This window comes from Bombina bombina, chromosome 2 (assembly GCF_027579735.1).
Source record: "Bombina bombina isolate aBomBom1 chromosome 2, aBomBom1.pri, whole genome shotgun sequence".
Classification (NCBI taxonomy): Eukaryota; Metazoa; Chordata; class Amphibia; order Anura; family Bombinatoridae; genus Bombina; species Bombina bombina.
Window position 1 is genome coordinate 79,214,288 of NC_069500.1, and position 14,248 is coordinate 79,228,535.

Below are 14,248 nucleotides of genomic sequence, written 5' to 3' on the forward strand. Positions count from 1 at the left end.
GCTCTGTGATGTCATCATGGAGGAGTGGAAGAGGACTCCAGTGGCAACCTGTGAAGCTCTGGTGAACTCCATGCCCATGAGGGTTAAGGCAGTGCTGGAAAATAATGGTGGCCACACAAAATATTGACACTTTGACACATTAGAGCTTTTATGTATTTTTAAAGAGCTATTAAACACTTTAAAATTGTAATATAAAAGGTGTAATTGTGTGTAATAAAACAAAATTGCAATATACATTTATTATCTATATTTCCACTTTTCCTGTTATTTAACTCTGAAAATTGTAGACTGATTTCTTGCTATGTTCTAATATAGTTATCCGAGAGGTAAAAGCAACCTCTTCATATCTCATATCCCCTGCTGAGGCCAGAGTGAGCTATAGAGTGAGAGTAATTGCTATATTTATTGCAGCCATTTCCTAGTTTTGCCTTTTTTGAACATTGATGCATGTTATATCTTAGTTTGTGTGTGTGGCTTGTTCACATCGCCAGCATTTGGATAATGGCGATGTGAACAAGCCACACACACAAACTACGATTGTCTTGAAAAAGGCTCAATTGTGGAGCCGAAACGTTGACATGAATTATGTCATTTTTTACTGAATACATCAAAAAAAGACCTGTGAGTGCCCTCTATTTTTCATATGGATATATATATATATATATATATATATCTATCACATAACTCACAATGTGAATCCGCCCTCCATGAGCCAACCACCTGAAGGTTCTGTGTAGTAAACAATCTTCAATAAAACAGGAACCAGACAGGATGTAACTTCCGGTGGAGGTCACATGACACATAAGCGTATGAGAACACGGAGGTAGGCATCAACGATGCAAGCGTGGTCAATTAAGAGGATCATGACCATATTTTCACATAGATAGATCACAATAAGGCACCACATTTGATTAACAGGTTAATTAGAAGTAAGGCACAAAGAATGTTAGTCACGATATACCGGAAGTGGTTGTGTAACTTCCGGGTGTGGATAAACACACATCGCCATGATGTACACTATGGTTTACGATGTTTATATGTGATGAGATTGTTAAAATATGTTAAGGATACAATGAAGAGACACAGAATGTACACATAGTGTGTGGGCATTTATTTTTATTATTTTTATGGCACTATTGTTACTATGATATGTACACTGGAATAATTTGATTAAGCACTTCCGGGTCATGCATGTTAAACCAGAAGTAGTGTGTTTTTGGCGCTCTTTCTGAACAGGAAGGGGGAGGTGTTTTTTGTATTTGTTTACTTATTTAAGGTGCAGTGTGCTTGTACACTTTATGTTCTGAGGAAGGGGAGGTTTACTCCCCGAAACGTCAATAAATTTTGACCCCTGTTTTTAAAAAAATCCTGGCTGGTTCCTGTTTTATTGAAGAATATATATATATATATATATATATATATATATATATATATATATATATATATATATATATCTTAGTATATGTATCCTGCATAAAAGATGGTGATGATCTTGGTGTAACTACTTTTTGTTTTGTTTTCCAGGTTTTTGAGTTCCAAGGAGGCGCTACCCAATGGGCTCGGTTTAGGAATAATCCACAGGATTATTCTAATGACAACGAACTGGAGTTTGGGACAAGTATCAACAGTCGTCAGTCAAAAATGACTGTGGGCACTTTACGTATTGCAAGCAATGGACTGAGAGTACCACACTGGCATTTAAATGCTAATGAACATGGTTTCCTAGTGCAGGTATGTGGCACTTGTCTTCATACTCTCTTGTTAATTACATATTGCACAGGGAAATGTCAGAATATTACTTTTTAATCTTTTACTACATAGATTTTTTTTCTTCCCTTTAATATGCATAATGTAGATGGCTCCCTACCTATTAGTGGTAATAATAAAAAGCAAACAAAACAATCAAACAATAAAATATACCAGTCTCCTAACTGAATTATCACCATGGTAACAATACCACCATTAATAAAACATGGCAGCAGCATTGTCACCTGTGCATAACTCTGAGCTTAACGCTTCCTGTAGCCTTAAAGGGGCATGAAACCCAAAAAATGTCCTTCATAATTCAGACAGAGCACACAATTTTAAACAAATTCCATATTTACTTCTATTATGTAATTTTCTTAGTTCTCTTGGTACCTTTAGTTAAATAGGATACCTAGGTAAGCTCAGGAGCAGAAATCCAGTATTGGGAGTTGCTGCTGATTGTTGGCTGCACATAAATTCTTTATGTCATTGGTTCCCCTGGTAAGTTCAGCTAGCCCCCAGTACTGCAGTGCTGATACTTCAACAATGGATATCAAGAAAATGAAGAAAATTAGATAATAGACGTAAATTGGAAAGTTGTTTAAAGCCCCATGCTCTATCTAAATAATGAAAGCTAGAATTTCGGTTTCATGTCCCTTTAACCTTAACTGTAGCCCTACCATAACCCTAATCCTACAAAAGCCTTGCCCCTAACACTTCTTTATCCTTCATCCTAGCCCTACCATACATTTAACTTAGCCTTACCATAGCTCTTATCCCAGTCCTACCATAGCCCTAGCTAAATTATGACTTATCCCTCATCCTAACTTTACCCCTAAACCTACATTTATCCTCAAACTGGTTTTCCTAATCCTAATGTAGACCTCATCTTACCTCCTAATCCTAATGTAGACCTTACCATAGTCCTAAACCTGAAGTTAGCCCTTACGGTAGCCCTAATGTAAACCTAGCCCTATCATATTCCTAACAAGATTAACCCTAGTCCAAACCATAACTACTATAGTGCCAGCACATACTGTCCCAGAGAAGTGCAATGCCATGGGGCAAGATCTCTGTACAGACTAAAATCTTAGCCCATGACTCTGCAGCCCCAATATTGTAGAGTGCAGTTTTGCTACAGCAGCAAGAGACAGACATCATATAAAACCTCTCAAGTATTTATTTTCACAAGCAACCTGATCAAAAACACATCTCATAAATCCCTATTACCCAAACATTACCTGCATTCCTCTTCAGTCGGCATTGTCTCAACACACCCTTTCTTTATCTAAATATAACCTCTTATGTACACATCTAGTTGTATTTCCCCAGCACATTTATTTATTTATTTTGTACCCTTCCTTCTTATAAAAACCGTATTTGAACTATGCCTCATTGCAAGAAAACAATAAAGATAAAACCTCTGTAAAACTTCTATTATGCTATAACTTTGTTTATAAATGTTATTGTTTCTTTTAAGAAAAGTTAACTTCCGGCCAATTCAGTAAAAAGAGTTGCTTATTAATAGTTAGATGGCACTAATTTTACCTAACAAATCTCCTTTATTATTCATGAAAGCTGTTAGAAAAATGCAACTTAGTGATATGGAAGAAATGGTCAATAATGATATTGTAATGTTATAATATTTTGTTCTGTCCATCAGGGCAAAGCTTGGATTGGAGTTGTTGATGATGGAGCCAACACTGTTGCTACCTATAATGTTACAGCTGGACAGGTCATTTTCTTCCCCAAAAATACTCTACACTGGGTGAAGAACGTGGGCAAAGAAGATTGTCTATTTATTCTTTTCTTCACCACCCACGAGGAACTCAAAACTCTTGATGTGGATGACGCATTTTTCTCGTTGCCAGAAGATATTGCTGCACGGTCGCTAAAGGTGAGAAATTGTGACATGGAAGTAAAAATTAAACTTTCATGATGCAGATAGAACAGTGTCTCAACAGATGTGTTCAGCTAGCTCCCAGTGGTGCATTGCTACTCTGGAGCTTACTTTAAATATGTGTTTAACCCCTTTTGCAGGGGTTAAATACATGGATATATGCAAGCAATAGTGCAATAATAAAATGCTGTAATACATTAGGGTATTTTCTTTTTGCACTTGTATGTCCCCTTAAAGGGACACTCAATTCAAAATGAAACTTTCATTATTCAGATAGCGCATGCAATTTTAAACAACTTTCCAATTTACTTCCATTAACAAAATGTGCACAGTCTTTTTATATTTAAACTGTCTGAGTCACCAGCTCCTACTGAGCATGTGCAAGAATTCACAGAACAAGCGTGTATGCATTTGTGATTGGCTGATGGCTGTCACATGGTACGTGTATGCATTTGTGATTGGCTGATGGCTGTCACATGGTACAGGGGGAGTGGAAATAGACATAACTTTTAAAATTGCCAGAAAAAAAATCTACTGCTCATTTGAAGTCCAGACTAAGTGCTATTGCATTGTTTTTTTATCTTGCATTTGTTGATTATGCAAATCTACTGTGTTGACTGGTCCTTTAAATACACACGTTAGTAGAATGCTTTAATTTGCTATTGTATTGTATAATTGTACAAATGCTCTTTGGTAATCTGTGTTTAAACCTGCATGACAGAGCTCTGCCCATTTTTTTCTGAGCAGGACACAGCTGGGGATTGGTTGGCTACATACAAATTCCGTTTATGATTGGCTTACTGGCTGTGTTCTGTGCTGAGGAGCAAGAATGCATTGTGATTCCTGAGCAGGATCATTTAATACAGTAAAATGACATAATCAGTAAGAGCAAAATAAAAAGCCAATGCAACAATACTCACTCTGAATTTAATTGAGCAAAAGTTTTTTTTCTGACAAATTTAAAAATTTACTTAAACCTGGCCTCCTGTATCAGGTAGCGCCCTCAGCCAATCACAGGCTAATATATCTATACACTATGAACTCTCATCCTCAGTAGTAGCTGATGCCTCAGAATGTGTGCATATAAAAAGACTTCGCCTGATTTCATTATGGAAGTAAATTGGAAAGTATATTAAAGGGACACTGAACCCAATTTTTTTCTATCATGATTCAGATAGAGCATGCAATTTTAAGCAACTTTCTAATTTACTCCTATTATCAAATTCTTTTCATTCTCTTTGTATCTTTATTTGAAATGCAAGAATGTAAGTTTAGATGCCGGCCCATTTTTGTTGAACACACTGTGTTGTTCTTGCTGATTGGTGGATAAATTCACCTACCAAGAAACAAGTGCTTTCCATGGTCTGAACCAAAAAATTGCTTAGATGCCTTCTTTTTCAAATAAAGAAAGCAAGAGAACGAAGAAAAATTGATAATAGCAGTAAATTAGAAAGTTGTTTAAAATTGCATGCTCTATCTGAATCACGAAAGAAAAAATTTGGGTTCAGTGTCCCTTTAACACTGCATGCTCTATCTAATGTTTAATTTTGACTTTAGTGTCCCTTAAAGGGGCAGTATACTGTAAAATAGTTTTTGCCTTAATGTGTTTGAGAGGATTTGCTATACCAGCAGCAGAGTATAAAATTCTTTACGTTTAATTTTGTATATGAAATAGCTGTTTTTGTTGTTTGACCCGCAACCCATTCAAATGGATTGAGTTTGAAGATCTACTTGTGTTATCACTTTCTCTACACGCAAATGCTTATCTCTGTTTGTATATTAAATCCCAATACAATTGGAATTTAACATTTTACTACTTCCCATCTACCATCTCACCTACCTCCCACTGGGAGTGTAATTTCTTCTGCTGGCTATGTTTACACAGCTTTTTTATAGCCAATACATAATTATAGTGTCACGTCGGTGCCCAGAGTTGTCTTCCCTCCTAAGCCACTGAAGGACTCAGGCTCTGTTTGAGAGATGCTTATTCTTCTGCCTGTGCTGACTGGCTCTCTGGCTCCCCCTGTCTGCCAGCTGCAGGCAGTTACTCAAAGAGCACCCTATATAAGCTGCTTCCTGTGTTTGCCCGTGTATTCCTACGTGTGCTACTTCCATTCCTGTTTGTTCTGTTCTCTGTGTACAACCCCTGCCTGGTTCCTGGACTTAGCCTTTGGATTCTGATTTGGTTCTGTTGTTGCCCTTTGGCCTGGACATTGTTTACCCCTTTGGATCTTGATTTGTCATTGTATTTAGCCTACATGATACTGACCTTTTGCCAGAACTGACCTTGATTTTGTCTTCTGGATTTGTCATGTCGTGGGTCTAGCCATCTGTGCTGGGGCAGTGTGTCCTATTGTCACTTCCCAATCTCATGTCCCTTTCCTGAACTGACTTCCCTATTCCCGTGATATATAGGAACAATCTGTATAGGTAGGGATATCAAGGCAAAGTCAGCTATTCCAGCAGGTAAAACGGATCATTGAGAACAAAATAAAGGGGAGAAAATTTTAGGGAAAACTTTCCTTTTGGGCAATAATAATATGCTCTATCATTTTATTACCTGTCCCTTTAAAATCAGTATTTGTTAGGAGCTTTTATCTTCTTAAAATTAGTTTTTTTGTTTTTGTTTTTTTCTTTAATATTTTTTATTGAGTTTTTCATAATACAGAAATAGTAATTTGAAAATGTACAGTATGAGTAAAATTTCAGGTGTATACATCAATATACCTATTGTTTTACACGCAAACAGGTTACAAGATTAGTCTTTGTTACCCAAATTTTAACATAACAATATAAGATATGATTCTTTTGTACACATAATATTGTTGAATTTCTATAGCTTAAGGAATTAAACCATTATATATGAAATATCTAGAGTGGGTATTACTGAATGGTAAATGTTAAACAATATTTATAAGCTGCCAATGAGAACAGTGACCAAAGAGTCTAACAGGCCCATTTATCAAAGGGCTTGCGGACCTGATCCGACACTGTGGATCAGGTCCGCAAGACCTCGCTAAATGCGGAGAGCAATACGCTCTCCGCATTTAACATTGCACCAGCAGCTCACAAGAGCTGCTGGTGCAACGCCGCCCCCTGCTGACTCGCGGCCAATCGGCCGCCAGCAGGGAGCTGTCAATCAACCCGATCGTATTCGATCGGGTTGATGTCCGGCGATTCCTGTCCGCCTGTTCAGAGCAGGCGGACAGGGTTATGGAGCAGCGGTCTTTAGACCGCTGCTTCATAACTTGTGTTTCTGGCGAGTCTGAAGACTCGCCAGAAACACGGCCCTTCAAGCTCCGTACGGAGCTTGATAAATGGGCCTGTAATAGTGTCGGGATACAAGTAGGTAGCATAAACAATTGTCAATTAGAATATACATCTTAAATTGCAGTGAAACAAGCGTAAATATCTTCCCTCTGGTATATTAAACATCTTCATGATCATTTGCTCAAACAATTTGTATAAATTAGGTCTCATTGGCAAACCCAATTATATATCTGTATAGTGTAACATTTCCAATTTCTCATACCCTAATAGGGTTAATAGATGATAATTTAGTATATCTTATATGAGAATGCAAATTATATATTATCTTAATAAACAATAAGCTCAAATGTTGAGTAACCATATATAAATCAAAATGCTATGTTGTTTTCGCCCAAAGGTGTTAACACCAACTAGTATATCTTATATGAGAGTGTAAACTATTTATTATCTTAATAAACAATACAACTATACAGTGGCCATATATAAATAAAAATAACCATGCGTCAATTGGGATATATATTGTAAATCTTGAATGTCGACACTGTAAATATAAATTTATGCTTACAATATTAGTTCTGGGTAATAAAATTATTGGATTAACTGTAAACTTGTGTTCACAAGATTGGTTCTATTTAGTAGTTAGTGATGTATATAAATGAAGTTCTTGGATTAACTGCGGTTTTATTGTGAGAGAAACCGCTTTTTATGTATCCGAGTAAAATAAATAAAGTGCTCTGATACTTTAATAAGTGGGGGTTGGATCCCAAAGAACAATATATGATACAGAATAATAGGAAGGTATGAGTGGATTGCACAATAATAAAATGAACGCACTCACTTATAGAGGCCTAAACTGCAAATCAGTACACTATTGGAAGCACATATGTATTTTGTTTTATACTGTCAGGAGGAAGCAAATACATATGTTTCACACAATGTTAGCATTCTCTCAATGTATGGGGCATGGAAAGCTATATGAAAATGTTCCAATAGTAATCCAAGCCAGAATCGACCTATGATAGGTGGGTACTAATGGAGACATAAATGTAAAAGGAGTCTAGATACATTGCAAGATAGGTAGATACCTCTCATATTAGTTAGGTCAAGAACATGATGCCAAATAATAGGTAAACTTAAGCCATAAGGATTCAGCAAGAGATTGTCAACATCAATAGTATATGCATATAATATTACTGGTAGTAGAATACATAAACTGAGCTTAACAGATTTTAACACCCTGAATCTATACTTAAACGCTTGTATAACCGCAAGCTAATAGGGGTCTAAAGTAATGCAGGATTATGAAATCGTAGGGCTAACTGTTGGGATGTTGACAAAGGTTTCTGCCCCGGCCGCTGGCAGAAGTATAGTAACAACTTTCATGGAACATTATCATACCATCAGCTCAATAAGAAGGTTATATGCTAGTCTATCATTAGTTGGGCTTATTAATCATAGCTCCTATAAACATTCAATGTTCTGGCAATACATATACTTAACTATGTTAACTCACTATCAATGGCAGCTGTGGAAGCTTAACCCATACTATGAGAATATGTGACCCATGCTAAACAAATACACAGAGAGAACACCAGTAAACAGTACATCCAATATATTAAGATATCATAAAATGTGCTTTGAGGAAAAAATAGATTAGCTAAACTCCTAATGAAGTTTACTGATATCACCATGACCACTGCATTGTAGCAAACTGGGTGTTCAATATCAGTCCAGGAATGGAGTAAAATTTTTTTACTCAATTCCAGATTTCTCCTTAAACTTGCAATATTCAGTAGTATTGCAGCAGTTGAGGGCTCCATAGAGTAAACTAATTGACCGACCCCTCATTGTCGCTTTGGTCGTTTGCAGCTGGGCTAAGAATGTAGTTGCGGTAAAAGGACATCTAGGCTGTGGAGGATCAAATCCTGATGCGGTTAGAGGCTGTAGCGAAGCGTCTCCAATACTCCTAAGAGAGACTCTGGCAAAGGTGTCTGCAGATCTGGGTGCCATGATATAGTTTGTCAGCATGGAGGGGAAGCGGACCGCAGCTCCTCCACACCATGCCTCTGCATCCTCCAGACCAGCACCAGAAGCCATCAAGGGTCTAGTGTAGGTGGGTGGTGGGCACCAGGGCCCAAAAGCGCCCCAACCACCCCCCTTATGAAGAGTAGATAGTTCCATTGAGATAGGCTGTTCTGAAGCACGATCGCCTTCTCCATTGAGTTCTCTATGTAGTGTCACATCAACAGTAATTAGATATGCCTTCAGCTGGCAGCGCAGATCTTCAAGAATAGCTTTAGCGGCCTCCATAATAAGCTTTCACAATTGGTGTTAGGCAAGCATAGTTGTGCAATCTTAAGTATATAAAGTTCTTGCAGTGCCTTGCAGTGTAGCAAACTTTATATATATTCAGCAAACATTGGATGCCGCGTAACGACAAGGCCAGAGGCGCCTTGCTGGGGGGTACGATAAAGGCCTCACCCTAACAAGTTGCTCCGGGTACTGATACCAGCAGCTATTTCTGTAGTATTGATCTCATCAGGTGCAGGTTCTTTAGTGGGTCATAGATCTAATTATGTTGCTCGAAGAGTCAGTGAAGAGTTGATATCATATAAAAAGAGTTGAAATGCTGGAGCAGTATGTAGTTGTGCGACTAGACATGGCCGCTGCCCGCTGCCCTGAAGTTCCCCCAACATTACAGTTTTATCATTTCAAAATATATAAGATTACATCAGATTATTTAAAAGCAAAGAAAAGCATCTGCTAGGCTGAACCCTTATACAGAACAGCTAGAATCTCAACGAGGGAATATTTTATTTCAATGTATTTGTAATGTACTGTATGAGAGATATATGGTAACTGTAATGAACCATGTATACTTTATTAATTGCAATTGGTAAATATGAAAAGATTAGGGTTCTACACTTATTTTCCTTCCAATGTTTCACATAAAGGTTGAATTCATATTTTTTATTTTTTTATTTTTAGCCACAAGATAATGTTCAGTTTATCAGAACCTTTCAGAAGCAAAAAGAGGATCAAGAAATAAATCTCCCGGAAAACCTGGCAGATCTGATTCAGAATGTCAGCTATGTTCAGTCTGAAAACACAAGTGTCTGGAAGTATTTTTATGATTTAAAAGGTATGTAAATATTTTTTTTAGGAAACAAGTATATTGCAATAACCTATTCGCAATTTAAATATACGTTTACATTTTAGCTACCACATACCTTTAAATTTAAACTGTGTAACAATATTTAGTGTGTGTGTGTATATACAGTATATATATATATATATATATATATATATATATATATATATATATATATATATATATATATATATATATTAGTACTAAAGCCCGTGTACACGGGCCATTTTTGCAGTACAGCGGTCCCACCCCTTGCTCTCTCTCTCCCCTTTTATTTTGCTCTCTCTCCCCCTCTCTTTTGCTCTCTCTCTCCTCCTCTCTTTTGCTCTCTCACTCCCCCCTCTTTTGCTCTCTCACTCCCCTCTCTTTTGCTCTCTCTCCCCCTCTTTTTTGCTCTCTCTCTCCCCTCTTTTGCTCTCTCTCTCTCCCCTCTTTTGCGCTCTATCTCTCTCTTTAGCTCTCTCTCCCCCTCTCTTTTGCTCTCTCTCCCCCTCTCTTTTGCTTTCTCTCTCCCCTTTTGCTCTCTCGCCTTTCTCTTTTGCTCTCTCCCCCCTCTCTTTTGCTCTCTCTGTCCCCTCTCTTTTGCTCTCTCCCCCCTCTTTTGCTCTCTCTCTCTCCCCTCTCTTTTGCTCTCTCCCCTTTTGCTCTCTCTCTCCCTTCTTTTTTGCTCTCTCTCCACCTCTTTTGCTCTCTCCCCCCTCTCTTTTGCTCTCTTCCCCTCTCTTTTGCTTTCCCTGTCCCCTCTCTTTTGCTCTCTCCCCCTCTTTTGCTCTCTCTCCCCCATCTCTTTTGCTCTCTCCCCCTTCTCTTTTGCTCTCTCTCCCCCCTCTCTTTTGCTATCTCTCTCCTCTCTTTTTTGCTCTCTCTCTCCCCCTCTTTTTTGCTCTCTCTCCCCCCCCCCTCTTTTTTGCTCTCTCTCCCCTCTCTTTTGCTCTTTATCCCCCTCTCTTTTGCTCTCTCTCCCCCTCTCTTTTGCTCTCTCCCTCTCTCTTTTGCTCTATCTCTCCCCTTTTGCTCTCTCTCTCCCTTCTCTTTTGCTCTCTCCACCTCTCTTTTGCTCTCTCCCCCCTCTCTTTTGCTCTCTCTGTCCCCTCTCTTTTGCTCTCTCCCCCCTTTATTTTTCTCTCTCTCCCCTCTCTTTTGCTCTCTCTCTGTCCCCTCTCTTTTGCTCTCTCCCCCCTCTCTTTTGCTCTCTCTGTCCCCTCTCTTTTGCTCTCTCCCCCCCTCTATTTTTCTCTCTCTCCCCTCTCTTTTGCTCTCTCTTTTCCCCTCTTTTTTGCTATCTCTCCCCCCCTCTTTTTTGCTCTCTCTCTCTCCCACCTCTTTTTTGATCTCTCTCTCCCCCCTCTTTTTTGCTCTCTCTCTCCCCCTCTCTTTTGCTCTCTCTCCCCCCTCTTTGGCTCTCTCCCCCCTTTCTTTTGCACTCTCCCCCCCCCTCTCTTTTGTTCTCTCTCCCCCTCTTTGGCTCTCTCCTCATCTCTTTGTTCTCTCTCCCCCCTCTTTGGCTCTCTCCCCCCTTTCTTTTGCTCTCTCTCTCCCCCCTCGTTTGCTCTCTCTACCCCCTTTTTTGCTCTCTCTCTCCCCTTTCTTTTGTGCTCTCTTCCCCCTCTCTTTTGTTCTCTCTCCCCCTCTTTGGCTCTCTCCCTCCCCTCTTTGGCTCTCTCCCCCCCCCCTCTTTGGCTTTCTCCCCCTTTCTTTTGCTCTCTCTCCCCCCTCTTTTGCTCTCTCTCCCCCCCCTCTTTGGCTCTCTCTCTCCCCCCTCTTTGGCTCTCTCTCTCCCCCCTCTTTGGCTCTCTCCCCCCTCTCTTTTGACCTCTATCCCCCTTTTTTGCTCTCTCTCTCCCCTTTCTTTTGTGCTCTCTTCCCCCTCTCTTTTGTTCTCTCTCCCCCTCTTTGGCTCTCTCCCTCCCCTCTTTGGCTCTCTCCCCCTCCCCTCTTTGGCTCTCTCCCCCTTTCTTTTGCTCTCTCTCCCCCCTCTTTTGCTCTCTCTCCCCCCCCTCTTTGGCTCTCTCTCTCCCCCCTCTTTGGCTCTCTCTCTCCCCCCTCTTTGGCTCTCTCCCCCCTCTCTTTTGACCTCTATCCCCCTTTCTTTTGCTCTCTCTCTCCCCCTTTCTTTTGTTCTTGCCCCCCTCTCTTGCTCTCTCTTCCCCTCTCTCTCTGACTCTCTCATTCAAACCCTTTGCTCTCTCTCTCTCACGGCCCGTCTGGCCACGCCCCCATCATGGCACCCCACCCTGCCACGCCCCCTGATGCCCCCGCTTTAGCCTTGCTCTGTCCTCTCTTCTGTCAGGATCCAAACGGCCAGGTATGTTTTTCCTTGTGTAGTCTCTACTGCGCATGACTGCATCTGACAAACATACTTGGCCATTTATTATATAGGATATATACAGTATATATATATATATATATATATATATATACACACACATATGCAGAATTGGAAAAATATCACTATGGTTTATTAGTCAGGGGTTAAAAGTTACTAGTCCACTCAATTTTAAAGATACAAAAAGGTCAAATTTCAAAGTCGTCCGGGACCACTGGACCACTGGAAATTTCAAGCTCTGTGTATATATATATATATATATATATATATATATATATATATATATATATATAAAATTTGATTCAACAAAGTCTTAGCTAGTCCATTTTTTTCAAGCTTTATGTTTGATCATGTGGGACATTATAAACAGTTTCCTCTAAAATGGGAGAAGCAGTAGCGAACCTACTCAACAGATGGTCCTGGTAAAAAACAAAAGTAGTAAGCAACATATATATAATGGTTTTGAGGATAAAGAGATAGATGATAGATAGACAGACCTGCAACATATTATGCCATTGCACCTGCTGCACCAATGGTTGTTCCGCCCCTGAGGAGAAGTCACATTCTAATTGTAAGTTGAACAACTAGGAGTAACAAAAAAAATCTTTATTAAAGTCTATACAGGTTTTTGTTAATAAAATTTATTAAGTTTACACCTGGAAAGTGCTAGTCAATGTAGCATTTTTTTCACACAGGAGAATCTTATATTGCGCTATTAAACTATTTCATGAAATGGCAGAAACATCTGACAAAATGGCGCTCAGAAAGGCGCATCTAATCAAAGACTGTTTTAATGTTGGAGAATAATTAGCAGTATTTTTCTTTCCTTGAAGGTTCTAAACAATTCATTTTCCCTGGAGGAATAATTCAGTGGGCCCGTTACCGTAAAAATGGGGTTGGTTTAAATGACAATGAGAAAATCTACAGTGAATCTTTAAACACAGTAAATATTTTTTGCTATCATTTTTTTTTGCTACTTACTCATTTTGTAATCTTATACAGTAAACTGTACAGATATCACTAGTATTGCTTGCAAAAATATTATTAAAGATTAATTGCTTCTTTTGTATTATTTTCCATAGCATTGCTCCTATTCTAGTTTAAAAAGCTATCTGCATTTTTCTACTAAATACTTCTTTAAAGGGACACTAAACACTAAGGGCTAGATTACAAGTGAGACGCAAATGTTTTGCGCAAGCGATATTATGTTTTCGCAATCCGTTTTAATTTCACATATATTACAAGTTGATCGAAATCGCGATTTATGCTACAATTCGTACTGTGATCTCAGAGCTGTGGTTAACTGTTTTCCGAAACAAAAAAGTTGCACAAAACAAAAATACATTACAAAGTACACTTACACTCATAATCTATCTAATAAAAATTATTCCAAAAAATATTGCACCCAAAAGTTATAAGGGCCCAAAGATATTAAATCTTGGGTGAAGTACTTTAACATAGAGATACATACAGATACGTTGCTACAGATGTATATATGTATGTATGTAAATATATATATTTATTTATTTGAAAAATTGTATCAGCTCAAAAAGGTTATAAATGAAAAAAGATTCCTGAGCTTTAAATACTGTCAGGTCACCTAGTGCCCAGAGTCCTCAAATTGATTATTTAAAAAAAATTAAAGAAAATATCAAGATGGGCTAATCCAGCAGAAAATTATTTATAGGACTATATTTATTTATATTTATTTAACTGTATATTTACTGTAAATATTTCTCATTCCAATTTTCTGCACATAGAGGAATATTTTCTAAGAATTTTTAAATAGATATTCCTATATACTGTATATACCTGGATATATCTATACATATATATATGATCATATAGATATATA

The 14,248-nt window shown here is 38.4% G+C and overlaps 1 protein-coding gene across 1 annotated transcript in view; it reads left to right on the forward strand.

Moving 5' to 3' along the window:
• The window catches only part of LOC128647659 (uncharacterized), a 61,099-nt gene that overhangs the window by 16,406 nt on the left and 30,445 nt on the right, over positions 1–14,248 (forward strand). Inside the window, exons 3-6 of the mRNA XM_053700409.1 lie at positions 1,525–1,731; positions 3,410–3,643; positions 9,905–10,058; positions 13,227–13,336. Coding sequence (XP_053556384.1) covers positions 1,525–1,731; positions 3,410–3,643; positions 9,905–10,058; positions 13,227–13,336 — 705 coding nt within the window. The remainder of the gene's footprint in view (positions 1–1,524; positions 1,732–3,409; positions 3,644–9,904; positions 10,059–13,226; positions 13,337–14,248) is intronic.